A 14666-nucleotide genomic window follows, 5' to 3' on the forward strand; every position below is an offset into this window, starting at 1 on the left:
TTAACTTGACCTACGTGAATTAAGACAATTACAAAAGACCACATATTGCAAGATTAATGTATATGAAATGTCCAGAATGAGCAAATCAATAGAAAGAGAAAGTATATTCACGGTTTTGAGGAGCTACGGAGGGAAAATGGAGAATAACTGCCGGTGGGAATGGAGGTCCCTCTTGGAGTGATGAAATGCTCTAAAATTAGTGATAAGGGTTGATCAACTTTGTGAATATACTAAAAATGACGGAATTGTATGGTTTACAAAGATGAATTTTGTGGTATGTAAATTACATCTCAATGAAGCTATTATTAAAAAACAACTGGTAAAGGGGCGCCTGGGTGGCTCAGTGGGTTAAGCCGCTGCCTTTGGCTCGGGTCATGATCTCAGGGTCCTGGGATCGAGTCCCGCATCGGGCTCTCTGCTCAGCGGGGAGCCTGCTTCCTCCTCTCTCTCTGCCTGCCTCTCTGCCTACTTGTGATCTCTCTCTGTCAAATAAATAAATAAAATCTTTAAAAAAAAAACAAAAAAAACAACTGGTAAAGACATGATGAAAATGTGTATAAATCATGCCAAATCTTGAAAAAAAAAAAAAAAAAAGAGTGGGCCTTTTTTGGTTTGTCTTTTCAAAAGTTAACTTTCTGTAACAATTTAGTTTAGGGGAATTGGTCAAAACTCACACCTGGGAATCCAAACGAGAGGTTTCATTTGATTCCATAGTTACCAGGTTCTCAAAAGAATCAGTGAAATAAGGCTCAGGGAAATTCTGGGTCAAAATTAGTATAGTTACCTATAAAAAAAGCCAGCCGTGGCCCTCAATTTTCAAATTGTATAATATCAAAACAGCTATGGATCAGAGACTTTGACAGCACCGTATTTGAAAGTGAGGTTTATTATTCAAAGGAAGACACATACTTGGCTCCATTTCTAGGTTTACTATAACGGGCCTCAGATTTCCAGAAAAATGCCTTCTGCAATTAACTTTAAGTAAACTGTATCCCCAGTAGGGGGCTTGAACTCATTACCCCAAGATCAAGAGTTGTATGCTCTACCGAGTGAGCCAGCTAGATGCCCCTGAAATTAAATTTTAATAAAATAATATAGTATTGATTTGGGAATATTAGACAGTCATTAAGTTAAATATAGACTATTTATAGTCTGCAATTTTAGAAATAAAATGCCACATATTTGTTAGTCTAGTTCAAATTACTGTATGGACACAAATGTATAAATTAACTATTTTTAATAATCTAGAATCCAATTTGGATTTCTGTCACCACAAGGTCTGATTAGGGATTATACTACTTAACAAATAACTCAGGGAAAATAGTAATGAAATAGTTCAAGAATACAAAAGAGTACATGCTGACCTATTGATAGAAAATGAAGAACAAAAAAAAAAAAAGGGAAGAAAGAAATGAATAATGTAAATCCCAGCATAAGAAACAGCTTATTAGAAGCACCACCACAGTCCCAGGGATCCACTCTGATCATATCCTCTTCTTCTGCCCACATAGGTAAGGCTACACCTGACTTTTCATCCCTGTTTATTTCCTAAATAAGACATGCTTAATTTTCTATGTTCTTGAACTTTACAGAAATATGCGGTATCGTACTGTATTCTGCAACTTGCTCTCTTTACTCAACAGTTTATGAGATTCATCCATCTTCGTATGTCTGCCTGTTGTTTATTGATTTTCACTGCCAAGTTGAATTACAATCTAGGAATATCTTTAGTTGTTCATTTTCCTGGTGAAGAACACCTATTCAGGCTGTTTCCATTTTTATTCCACTGTTCTAAACCTTGGTATTAGGAACTCTTGGGCTTATCTACTGGTCCACATTGAGTTTCTGGGAGATACGAAACTACTAGTAGAATTATTAGGTCTAGGGTACATACACCATTACCTTTATTTAGATAATGCTAAATTATCTTCTTTCTGTTGTTGTTAAGAGTTTTTAAATTTTACTTTTTTTTTTTTTTTAAAGATTTTATTTATTTATTTATCTGTCAGGGAGAGAGAGCGCACGCACAAGCAGGCAGAGGCAGAGAGAGAAGCAGGCTCCTTTCTGAGCAAGGAGCCGGATTTGGGACTCAATCCCAGGACCCTGGGATCATGACCTGAGCCGAAGGCAGTGGCTTAACCGACTGAGCCACCCAGGCGTCCCTAAAATTTACTTATTTTTAAGTAATCTCTACACCCAAAGTGGGGCTCGAACTTACAACCCTGAGATCAAGAGTCAGATGCTGTACTGACTGAGCCAACCAGGCGCCCCTTTTCTAAAGTATTTGTATCAGTTTACACTCCTGGTGCATAAACGTCCCATTGCTTTTCACATCCTTGCCAACATTCGGATGGTTAGACTTTATAAAATTTGTTAATCATGTGGATGCTTACCAGTATCCTGAAGTGGTTTTAATTTGCCTTTCCCTGATTACGAAGGAGATGCAGCAACTTTTCCCTATGGTTTCCTCAAGAGTGTGTGTTTATATTTATTTTAAATATTCAAGAAGAAAATTACTATAGGAAAAATTACTATTTCAGTTAAACTAAACAACTGGTCAAAAGATATTAGCAATAGAAACCAAAGACAATAATCTTAGGGGAAAAAAAAAAAAAAGAAACCAAAGACAAGAGTTCTTGATTCTTTCCTGTCTCAGACTCTACAAATACTATGTAGATTTTATATATTTTTAGTTTCAACTGATAACCAAGAATAAAGAGTAAAAAAAAAGAAGAAAAAAAATTCTCCACCTAAAATGAATGTATCATTGTATGCCAACCATCCTTCAATGAAAAAAAAAATTCTGATCAGGGATATGATTTCACAGCCAAGGAAGAAACCACTTTTCAAACCTCTTACCACTGCAGTGTAAGTGAAACTTAAAGGTCTATGCGCTATTTGCTCTGAATATGAATTTTATGGATACTAAATATAAGCTAGCCGTAGTCACATGACCAGCCAAGTTATTTATTACCAGGGAAGATACAAAAACATTGCAACGTTACTAAACACCACATACATCACTGATGCAAGACTTACATGAGCTGCAAAGACTGGCACGTACCCAAGTAATGCTCGTGCACTCTAACAACTTCACAAAGTCCAGGGTCTTCAGAATCCAGGGGCAGAATTCCTGGAAATTAACAGGAGAAACGTAAGGGAAACAATCCCATAATGAATTCATTCCTAATGAGATGCTACTAAGTATTAGTCTACATTTTGTTCATTGGAGGTTTTAGGAAGATTCTAGTAATAACTAGTGTGGGGAAGGGAGAGCCTTCAGAAGTATGAAAGGGAAGTGGACTGTTCATTATGTCATGAACGCTGTATCGCCTATACTATCTTTCTTTTTCTCCCTCTTCTGTCACCTCTTGAGTGCTGGTTAACATGGCGTCTGATGTATAGAGCCAAGTCAGAGTCTTTGGGGCACCTGGATTCCTTGTTAAAATTGTCCCTGATGTGGGACGCTTGGGTGGCTCAGTCGGTTAAGCATCTGCCTTCAGCTCAAGCCATGATTCCAGGGTCTTGGGATCAAGTCCCACATGGGGCTCCCTGTTCAGCGGGGAGCCTGCTTCTCCCTCTGCCTGCTGCCCCCCCTGCTTGTGCTCTCTCTTTGATAAATAAAAATCTTAAAAATAAAATAAAATAAAAGTGTCTCTGATGCACAGCTACCTCCCACAGTATGGTTCCATAAGATGCTTCCCATAAAATCCCATTTTCCTCTATGCCAGTCTGATTTTATTTTTGGTCTTGAGTAACACAGTGTCACTGACTTCTTGGATGAATAAAAAAATTTAAAAAAGACAGAAATAATAAACTCTCAAAAAAAAATACATGAGTCAAAGGCAATACTACAAAAAGCTAGTGAAAACCTACCATAAATCTGTTCTTAACAACTTCAAGCATACCATCAAGTTAAATATTTTTTAAGTCTGAGTATCTTTCTATGAATATTTTCCATATAGAAATGGTAATTTTCAAGACAACAGCTAAGGTCATATTTTATGTTTGTGTGACTGTTTAGGATGTAATCATATAAATACATGTATTTGCAGAATAGTATTCACGGTGGATTTTTAAAACAACCAATACTAAGGGTTTCCAGTGAACTTTTTTTTTTTTTAAAGATTTTATTTATTTGACAGACAGAGATCACAAGGAGGCAGAGAAGCAGGCGGGGGGTGGGGGGGAAGCAGGCTCCCCGCTGAGCAGAGAGCCCGATGTGGGGTTCGATCCCAGGACCCTGAGATCATGACCTGAGCCAAAGGCAGAGGCTTTAACCCACTGAGCCACCCAGACGCCCCTGAACTTTTGGTTTTATGAGAGTAGCGAGGGAGCAGCTCTGGGATACACAAGCTTCATATGGAGAGTGAAACTGCCACACAGCCGAGTCAGTCAGTGGTCTTCAAGCAGGTGACCTGCCACTGTGTTTTCCAGAATCTGTGGTCTAGTCAGAGACTGGGGTCCTGTCAGGAAAGGGCTGCACCAACCATGGTAACACCTACGGTCATTTTTCTATCTATAGTATTGTTCAATAGTCAGATATTATAAAGTCTTAAATATTCTGCTATTGAGATTAAACTCCCAATTTTCTTCATCAGTGGGTATTTGTGAACAAATTAAAACATCAGGATACGTGTATCCTTCTACACAAAGCACACAACACAATAAACATGAATAGCTGTCTTAGAAAAAGAAGAGAGGACAGTAAAACAGAGGACTTGCAACAGGATTATAAATCGTAACTCACCAACGACTTCATCATCTGGTTGAAAGAATGACACCTTGCTTCCAACTTAAAGAGGGGAGAAAATTAACAATTTGTATTGTGAGGTCATTAAATACCACCCTTCCTAAACGATTAAAACAAATCCATGGGTTTATAAAAAATTCACTAACTCAGAGAAAAGGCCAAGAACTTCTAGAACATTCTGAGGGTCAATAGTAAAGGCACCTCAAATCTGGATTCTGCACACAATGCTCCACAAAATCTGGGCCATGAGGCTGCTGACACCACAGAGAAGGATGTCCGTTTAGCTAAGGATGAAGGAATAAAGGAAAAGAATCCACTCCGCAGCTCTTATGATGATTATACCACTTTCCACCCCTCCCGTGGCGAGCCCAATCATTATTTTAGGTACAGAACCTTAGACATACAATGGCAGTTTCTGATAAGAGTCATGCACTGAATTACTCTGATTGGGGGATTACAGAAATATATTCAGACTGGTGTCAAGCAATTTCTTGGTTACATTTTCTCTGCACACATAGAGAAAGAGCCTCTACCAACAGCCAATACTTTAGAATATTTTTGTTCAAATAAGAACAAGAAGGAAGAAAAAACCCAAACATTGTTGACTGCCTACTTGCAGTAGCACATGTGATCTCCATCACATGTAACCCACGATGTAGGTCGTATTATTCCTAGTTAACAGACAATGGAACTACGGTAACGGGATGAAGGAAGATGGAAGCCAGGAATCTGGACGTGGCCTCTGTGGCTGGCTATGGCCAGGATGGTTCCAGAGTTCATCTCTTGGTACTCCACAAGCAACTCTAAGTTTGATATTCCTGCTTTTGAACCCTCTTTTCGGTTTGCTTTCTTTGGATCCTCCTGTGTCATCATCCCCCGGCATTCTTGGATTCTGATATGTTATGTTCTTCCCTTTCCCTTCAGTTACTGATTCCGGTCTTCCTGGGATCACTCTGATCCTTTTCCACGGGCTTCCTTCACACTCCTTTCAGCTGTCCCCCAAAGACTGGCCTCCTCCATTTCTCCTCTCTTCCTGAGTGAGCTCATCAACTCTGATTTCAACACAAATGACATGCAGACAACTCTCAAATATACACATTTCTAGCAAGAACTCTCTACCTTTGAGCTTAAACTCCATCAACTGCTTAGCAGACCTCTCCAGTGAGATGTCACTCATGGACCTTGAACTCAACAAGTATACATCTAAACTCACCATCTTCCTCCAAATCAGATCCCCTTCCCTTCTCTATTACTGGCATCAATTCATACTTAACCAGATTCATACCTTAACCTGCTTTTATTATCCTGTTTTAGTTAATTATTCAGTCCTGCTGACTCTACTTCCTCAATATTTCTCCAACACCTCTGCCATCCCTATCTAGGTTATGGACTTTGTCATCTCTTGCCTGTTCGTCTACGACCTGACCAGTCCTCTTGCCTACAGCCTTAAAAGTACCCTTCATATGGCCACACCAATAATCTTCCTAAAACCCAATCTGATGTATGAGGCTCATGATGGCTCTGGCCCTTGTCTACCCTCCTGCCTTATATTTTGAAGGTAAAGAATCCCCGTTTATATCATTAAAATATTTTATCTTTCATTCTGCTATTTTTGAAGAGAATTTTCTCGACAAAAAACTTTCTCTGCTGTCAAGTATCTTGACTCCTGCCCAGAATTTTGCTTTTGCTCTGGCAACACCAGACTTTGTAATTCTTGTAATACATCACGTTATTACTTGCTTGGTCTTTGTTCATGTTAACCTGTGCACTGAGTCTGATTCTCCTCCTTCGTGTCTGGTTACTGTACCCAAGAAGCCTTTCCTGTTTCTTTTGGCTGGGCTGGCCAGCTCTCTTCTGAGCTCTCATAATCATCTGCTCATGTGGATGTAGCTGTCTTTCCCCCAGAGAGTAAATTCTTTTGAGGGCAGGGACTTGGTCTCATTTAATATTCCAGGCACTTAGCGAATGCTCATAAAATGTGGTGTAAATAAATGAATGAATGAATTAAATGATATGACAATGACGGTGTTCCGGCTATCAGAATTCTTTTTATTTTCCTACAGTCTGAGCAGAAGAAAGAGGAAATGAAATTATAATTTAGCTGTATCTGAAGAAAACAATAAGGAAGAGTCAAATATATTACAGATTAAAATCATAGGTAAAACTCGGTCCAACCCACATTACATTCTCATTCATTCACATTTGCAGAAAGACAAACATACAGACTGATCATGAACTGCTTATAAGCAATGAAGGTGAAGTGTAGGTGTATTTAGAAACAAAATTATTTTAACTATTTATGCTTATTATCTTTATTTACCAAATAAAACTTAAAAAATCTTTTTTGATTTAAGGCAACTGTAAAATCTTACTGCTTATTTCTCTCTAGAACCCATTTTTGCATGAGCAGTCTGCTTTTAAATGCTCAATTTTAGGCAGAATGAAAAACTGAATATGAATGTAGTTACTATTATTATAAATTTTGGCCCAAAGCCAACCTACACAAGTAATTTATGGTTTGTAAACATTATAAAAAGAATAACATTGGTTATTTCACTGAATACGATTACTCATGGATTTAAACATATAATCCCCAAATATTTACTAAACTCTAATTAAAGTTTTTGTAATTATAAAATACATAAATAAAAATTTTAAAAATACCAATTAAGTTCCACTTTTCTTCTTAATTAAAAGAGAGAAACATTTCTGTATAATTAAATTTCACATTTGAGGACGTGTATATAATTTTATGTACTGGTAAATCAATTAGCTCCCATTTAATTCTTTCATCTTAGAAAACAAGTACAGATATTTACATCTATAATAAACTTACCGTCTAACACAATTCCAGCAATTTCTCTCCCAACAGGAAAGAAATCTTTCTCCATCTTCATTTCTGCCAGAAGCTAAATCATGACAAAGACCGCTTACTGTTAGAATAACTCCTGGCCCCTTCTCATACATAAGGAAAGTAAGAGCAAAAATCAGACCATAGAAAAACGCAAGTATGATTTAATTTTTGGAGTTAAGACAAAGCAAGTAACTTCACAAAATAAGTTTCTATAGTAGGAAACCAAGAGTTTGCAGAGTAATTAGTTGATCTGTAGAATTTACAAATGGGTATTATTATTCAAATTATCATTAACATCCTATGTTTAGCATTTTTACTTGCCAGGTAAGAAGGGAAGTAATAGTCAAAACTCTTCTTGGTTGAGGAAGTACTTTTTTTTTTTTAAGAGTTTATTTATTTATTTGACAGACAGAAATCACAAATAGGCAGAGAGGCAGGCAGAGAGAGAGGAGAAAGCAGGCTCCCTGCTGAGCAGAGAGCCCAATGAGGGGGCTCGATTCCAGGACCCTGGGATCACGACCTGAGCCGAAGGCAGAGGCTTTAACCCACTGAGCCACCCAGGCGCCCCTGACTAAGTACTTTTTACCAGTCACTTCATTCTGGTGGGGCGAAGGGAGTCTGGAGAGGACACTGTTGAATAAAGGGGATGTAGCCAAATAGAAGAAAAGGTTCTCCATTTCCACATCTTTCTCACAAGTCTTAGGTAAGGGGTAGGCAGGAAAAAGTGATGGAGATAATATAAGGGAAACTGCCATACAATTTCAGACTGGAGTTTCTTTTTTAAAAGGGTAGATAATTATTTTTTAAAGATTTATTTATTTCCTTTTTTTAGGGAGAGAGTATGAGAGAGAGGGGCAGAGACTGAGGGAGAGAATCTCAAGCAGACTCCCTGCCCAGCATGGAGCCCAACATGGGGCTCGATCTCATGACCCTGAGATCACAACCTGAGCTGAAACCAAGAGTCGGACACCTGTCAACTGTGCAGCCCAGGAGCCCCAAGGATTTATTATTATTATTATTTTTTTTTTTAAAAGATTTTATTTATTCATTTGTCATAGAGAGAGAAGCGAGAGCAAGCACAGGCAGACAGAGTGGCAGGCAGAGGGAGAAGCAGGCTCCCCGCCAAGCAAGGAGCCCGATGTGGGACTCGATCCCAGGACGCCGGGATCATGACCTGAGCCAAAGGCAGCTGCTTAACCAACTGAGCCACCCAGGCGTCCCGGATTTATTATTTTTTAAAAGGATAAGCTATTTTTTAATTTTTAAAAAATTATTTTTCAAAAAATTATTTTATTGGATTCTGAACCAATTAGGTACTTGACTTTTAAAGTGGCAGACTGTACATAAACCTATAGCTTAAGTTCCTGCCACATATACTTTTATAATGATACTAAAGATGCTAGGCATATTTAAAGGTATGAGATTGTAAGAACCACAAAAAGAATAAACTGAAATAATTCTTTTGTATATTTCCTTTATTTTAAAAATTTCTGATCACCTGTATATACCTGATGGCCAGAAAAGTCTCTTTTTCAATGTGGAACTTTATGCTTTTCCTAAGATGTTCTTATGACATGCTTATAGAAATATGGGGTGTTCTACAATATTTCTTCCATGCAGACTTTTACAGAGCTTTAATCATGTCACGACTGTAACCTGTGGTTATATCTCAGGGTCCTGGATAGAGCCTGCTTCCCCCTCTCCGTCTGCCCCTCCCCCTGCTTGTGCTCTCCTGCTGTCAAATAAATACACTCTTAAAAAAACAAAAGAAAACCATTGCATCCTGTGCCCTTCATCTACCACAAGCATTTTCTTACATTACTACACAGTTTTTATGAACATTGTGTTTCAGAGTTGGGCAATATTCCATTAAATTGATTTTACTCTAATTTACTATTTCTTTCTGTTAGACATGGAGAGAATTTTCTGAGACTAGGGATTTCAATGAATTTTTCATAGACTATCCTGGATGGTCTGAATGTAGAACTTGGCAGACAAGGAGTAGTGAGTACTAGCACTTCCGGTGAAAGGATTTCAAGGCATCTGACTAATTCACTTCTCAAGTCATGCTCCTGTTGTCCAGTGGAAATCTATGACCTTGTTCAGTAATTCTGCTAAATGTGACTATCGCAGAAGCCTTTTAGATTCCTAGAAATTATGATGGCATTATAACCCAGTAAGTTAGGGGTCCAGTAGAGCCACAGTATTAATCTTTATAAAACTGAGTAAATGCACCTGCTTTATTTATCATGGCACATTGAACCGCACTTTATTTACTATCTGAAGACTCTTCCTGTACTTCCTGTAAATAATGGATGATTACTGTGGGGCGGTATGAGGCTGGGGATGTGTTAAGTATGAGCAAGAGAAATGACGAGAAGAATATGAATACGAACCCTTTCTAAACATATTAACTAGAAATATCTACAGAATAGTGAATAAATCATTGATTAGATTTCTAGGTTTACTTTTGCTATTTATAAAAGTAATTTCTTCCTTGGGGTGCCTGGGTGGCTCAGTCAGTTAAGTGTCTGCCTTTGGCTCAGGTCATGATCCCAGGGTCCTGGGATCGAGCCCCATGTCGGGCTCCCTGTTCTGTAGGGAGTCTGCTTCTCCCTCTCCTTCTACCCCATCCCTGCTTGTGCTCTCTCTCTCTCTCATATAAATAAATAAAGCCTTTAAAAAAAAAAGTAACTTCTTCCTTAATAAGCCTGAGTAATTGTAAATTCTCACAATGTAAAGGAGTTTATAAAATATTTTCATATAATAATATAAACTGTCTGACTTCATTTAATAATTTATTTTTAATTAATTAATTAATTAAATTTTAAACTATTTTTATTTGACACAGAGAGACATAGTGAGAGAGGAATACAAGAAAGGGGAATGGGAAAGGGAGAAGCAGGCTCCCCGCTGAGCAGGAAGCCCCATGTGGGGCTCGATCCAGGACTCTGGGATCATGACCTGAGCCAAAGGCAGACACTTAACAACTGAACCACCCAGGGGCCCTAGATAATAATTTAATACAGAAACAAACAAGCTGACATTACCTTTTTTCCCTAGCTCTTTTAGTCTTCTAAGGATGTAAATTTTTTGGCACTCAGAAGTCATTTATCGTTATATATTTGTATACCAAATATGCCAGGAAACTTTCATTTGACTTTTGGTCAGAATAAAAGCATCATACCTTCGTATTTATCTGGCTCAGAGCACAAGCTTTAACTTGAAGTTTCACATAGTTATCCTCTACAACAGGAAGATTTTCCTAGAACCAAATAACACATTTCTTTGAGAACATGCCTTTCTGTTGTGAAAACTGTCATGCTAACTGAACAAAACTAAACAGACCCCAAATCCTACAGCCAACTTAACTGAGAAAGCCACAAGTACTTATCCCATAGTATATGATAATAAAAAAAAGAAAAAAAAAAGAAGGGGAATTTTGCGGTAAAATGTTTAAAAAGCCATAGTTATTTTAAAAATGTATAGATACCAACTGTGGATCTATGTTTGCAATACATTTTTAGGGTAAAAAGGAGTGCAACAAATACTGTACTTTATTTCAATCTAAATAATCTCAAAGCATCAAATCTTCACACATACAGGGATATCCTAACATGCATGACACATAGCCTTCACTGATTTTGGAATTTTCTTAATGCTATAAATGAAATTGTCTGGTAGCTGTCTATCTCTTATTTAACATCTGTCTTAGACATTTCAGCATGCCCCATGGGATTTTGGGGTCAAAACAGAAACCTAACGAATCTTAATTACCCCACTATTCCACAGCCAGATATATCTTCAAAGGCAAAGTATCATTCACAACTCAGGGATTCAAAGTCACCCGCCTGTATGATTTATGAAATATAGTATCCCTTCTGCCAAATACCCCTATGCTGGTACCAATCATTCAAATATTCCCCTCGGCTCCTGATATGGCCAAAAATGAGATCAAAAGCTGGGTACGAATAGTTACTTTTGTAGGCCCCCCTACAACCTATCAAAGAGATCACGGTTTTATTTGGCTTGAACACAATACTCTGGGAGTATCTCTTTTTAAGTTTCAGATTTGATAGTATTTGATGATATTATGAAGATATTCAATATTATTGATTAATGTGTGGATTTTATGATGATGGTATAAACCTGTGTATGATTCTTCCCGAGCGCCAATTAAACCTCTGAGACCTTGATCCTGACTCAGTGGCAGAAGACAAGCTGTCTGAGATTTTGACCTTGATCCTGATTCAGTAGTAGAAGACAAGCTGTCTGAGATTTTTGACTCCTAACTGACTAATTTTGGAGTTAGTAAAAGATAACAAAAACTGGATTGTATTCACGATCCAGAAATTCTTATTACTATCATGAAATAAACACAGCACTTAGTTCTGGGCCCTAAGTTGACAGTGGAATGATTTTGGCTTGCCACAGACCTTTCAAACAATCACCAGTATATGCAAATTCTATTACATGTTCTGAGAGTGCGCAAGAGTGAGAAACAGTTATGAGTTTAGTGAATGAGGTAATTTTGCAAAGCTCAGAATTTGGTGTGGAAAACAATGCTCTTGCACCTCTTTCATTTCAGAACACGGGAGAAATATTTTCTGAAATATGGCTACAATCTGAATACTCACTCTATTGTGGTATTCTGAATAGGTTGGGTTAATTCTGCAATTATTCTGTTTTCCTAATTTGTTTTATACCACCACCTTGAGGAACTAAAAACTCTTTTGAAGCAACTCTTCCAAAAATATAGTTATATTATAATACGGAGCACCAATTTCACATAAGATTAGAGGAGTTTGTAAGTTTCATTTAAGTAATTTTTACTCAGTTCCACTCAAAATAACTTATAACAGGTCATTTAAAATTGGTTCTATTACATAGAGAAAATAAACTACCTTTTTCTTTTAATAATTAAATAATTTTTCTTACCCTTTCTTGAAATACAAATGTTATTTCTTCATTTGTAGAACTCTTTTGAAAATATAAGCCTTTCATAGTCACCTAAAAAAAATTCATATGTATATATATATAAAAACATGAAATGAAATGTTTTCCCAGACCAAATAAAAGCAAAAATTGAAAAATAATACTGCTAAAGGATAAAATGTATTTCTAAATGTAGCTTTCAAACCAAAAATTCAGATAAGTCTTGAAAGTGGTCAAACAAGAGAATATGCAACACTCTCTGAGTACATGTTTTACCAAGAATGGGCTTAGTTCAACCTTTCAAACCAAGGTGAATTTCACTTTGCTAGTCAATAAAAATTATTAGATGTACTTAAAAAATTTTTACCAGAGCCACAGATCTCAATTTTAATTACCAAAGGTGGTATTTAGAGGGCTTTCAAGTCCCCCCTCCCCAACACTTTTTTAAAAAAGATTTCTTTAGGGGTGCGTGGGTGGTTCAGTGGTTGGGTGTCTGCCTCCGGCTCAGGTCATGATCCCGGTATCCCAGGATCAAGCCCCACATCAGGCTCCTTGTTCTGCGGGAGGCCTGCTTCTCCCTCTGCTGTTTCCCCTGCTTGTATTCCCTCTCTCACTGTCTCTCTCTGTCAAATAAATAAATAAATAAATCTTTAAAAATAAATAAATAACTAAATATATAAAGTGAACAATTCAGTGTTTTTTTTTTTTAATATTTTATTCATTTATTTTACAGAGAGAGAGAGAGAGATCGCAAGTAGGAAGAGAGGCAGGCAGAGAGAGAGGAGGAAGCAGGCTCCCCCCTGAGCAGAGAACCCGATGCAGGGCTCGATCCCAGGACCCTGAGACCACGACCCGAGCCGAAGGCAGAGGCTTAACCCACTGAGCCACCCAGGCGCCCCAACAATTCAGTGGTTTTAAAAAAAGGATTTATTGGGGCTCCTTGGTGGCTCAGTAGGTTAAGCCTCTGCTTTCAGCTTAGGTCATGATCTCAGGGTCCTCGGATCGAGCCCTGCATCTGGCTCTCTGCCCAGCAGGGAGCCTGCTTCCCCCCTCTCCCTGCCTGCCTCTCTGCCTACTTGTGATGTCTCTCTCTGTGTGTCAAATAAATAAATAAAATCCTAAAAAAAATATATATATATATATACATATATATGTATATATATATATATATTTGGAAAAGAGTACGAGAGAGCAAGCACTTAGGGACATGCACACACACGGTGTGGGGGTGGCAGAGGGAGAGGATCTCAAGCAGATACCCCATTAAGAGTAAAGCCCTACATGACTGGACCTCAGGACCCTGAGAATCAAGACCCTAAGATCAGAACCTCAACGGGTATCAAGCGTCTGATGCTTACCAGACTGAGCCACCCAGGCAACCCAGGGCTTTCAAATCTTAAAAAAGACCATTAAAAAGAAAAAGTAAACAGTCAAGACACTCACTAAAGTCATACCCCTAATTCTTCTGTATCAGTTTATAAACCATTTAATGGAAGTATTAAGCCTGTATTCTGTGAACTTCTTGAAGCATCTCTAAGGATTCCACAATTGTTTAATTTTCAAAATATCGTTGACTCATGAACAATACAAGTTTGACCTGCACAGGGCCACTTATACATGGATTTTTTTTTTTTTTTTAATAGTTCTAAGTAATCTCCACAGCCAATGTGGGGCTTGAACTTAAAACATTGAGATCAAAAGTTGCAGCTCTACCAATTTGAGTCAGGCAGTCACCCCTCCGTACAACTTTATTTATTTTTATTTTTAGAGATTTTCTTTATTTATTTGAGAGCAGCCACAAGCAGGGTAAGGAGCAGAGGGAGAAGCAGACCGGATGCAAAGTTCCATCCCAGGACCCTGGGATCATGACCTGAGTTGAAGGCAGAGACTTAACTGACTGAGCCACCTAGGGGCCCCATCCCCACAACCTTAAATCCAACCTCTTCTGCCTGACTTTCAAGGCTGTCTAAAAGGAATACTCATTATCTCTGATCTACTTTACTCCCCTGTTTTTCTAACACACATTCTCTTTCTGAGCTAGTCCGTGTGACCTCACGCCACCTGGTCATCCCAACACCGGGTCATCCCTGTCTTAGGACTTACAGGCAGTGCTTTCTCTCTTGA

At 38.1% G+C, this 14666-nt stretch overlaps 1 protein-coding gene across 6 annotated transcripts in view; it reads right to left on the minus strand.

The window, feature by feature from the left end:
- The window catches only part of CRYZL1 (crystallin zeta like 1), a 41110-nt gene that overhangs the window by 19308 nt on the left and 7136 nt on the right, over window positions 1–14666 (minus strand). For 3 of the 6 annotated variants that reach the window (XM_032354229.1, XM_032354187.1, XM_032354204.1), the window contains exons 2-6: window positions 12546–12617; window positions 10795–10872; window positions 7590–7662; window positions 4751–4795; window positions 3065–3133 (exon numbers count right to left, since the gene is read on the minus strand). In XM_032354229.1, coding sequence (XP_032210120.1) covers window positions 3065–3133; window positions 4751–4795; window positions 7590–7662; window positions 10795–10872; window positions 12546–12617 — 337 coding nt within the window. The remainder of the gene's footprint in view (window positions 1–3064; window positions 3134–4750; window positions 4796–7589; window positions 7663–10794; window positions 10873–12545; window positions 12618–14666) is intronic. The other 3 variants (XM_032354196.1, XM_032354211.1, XM_032354219.1) reach the window with 3 other exon arrangements.

Source organism: Mustela erminea, chromosome 1, assembly GCF_009829155.1.
Source record: "Mustela erminea isolate mMusErm1 chromosome 1, mMusErm1.Pri, whole genome shotgun sequence".
In the NCBI taxonomy this organism is placed as follows: Eukaryota; Metazoa; Chordata; class Mammalia; order Carnivora; family Mustelidae; genus Mustela; species Mustela erminea.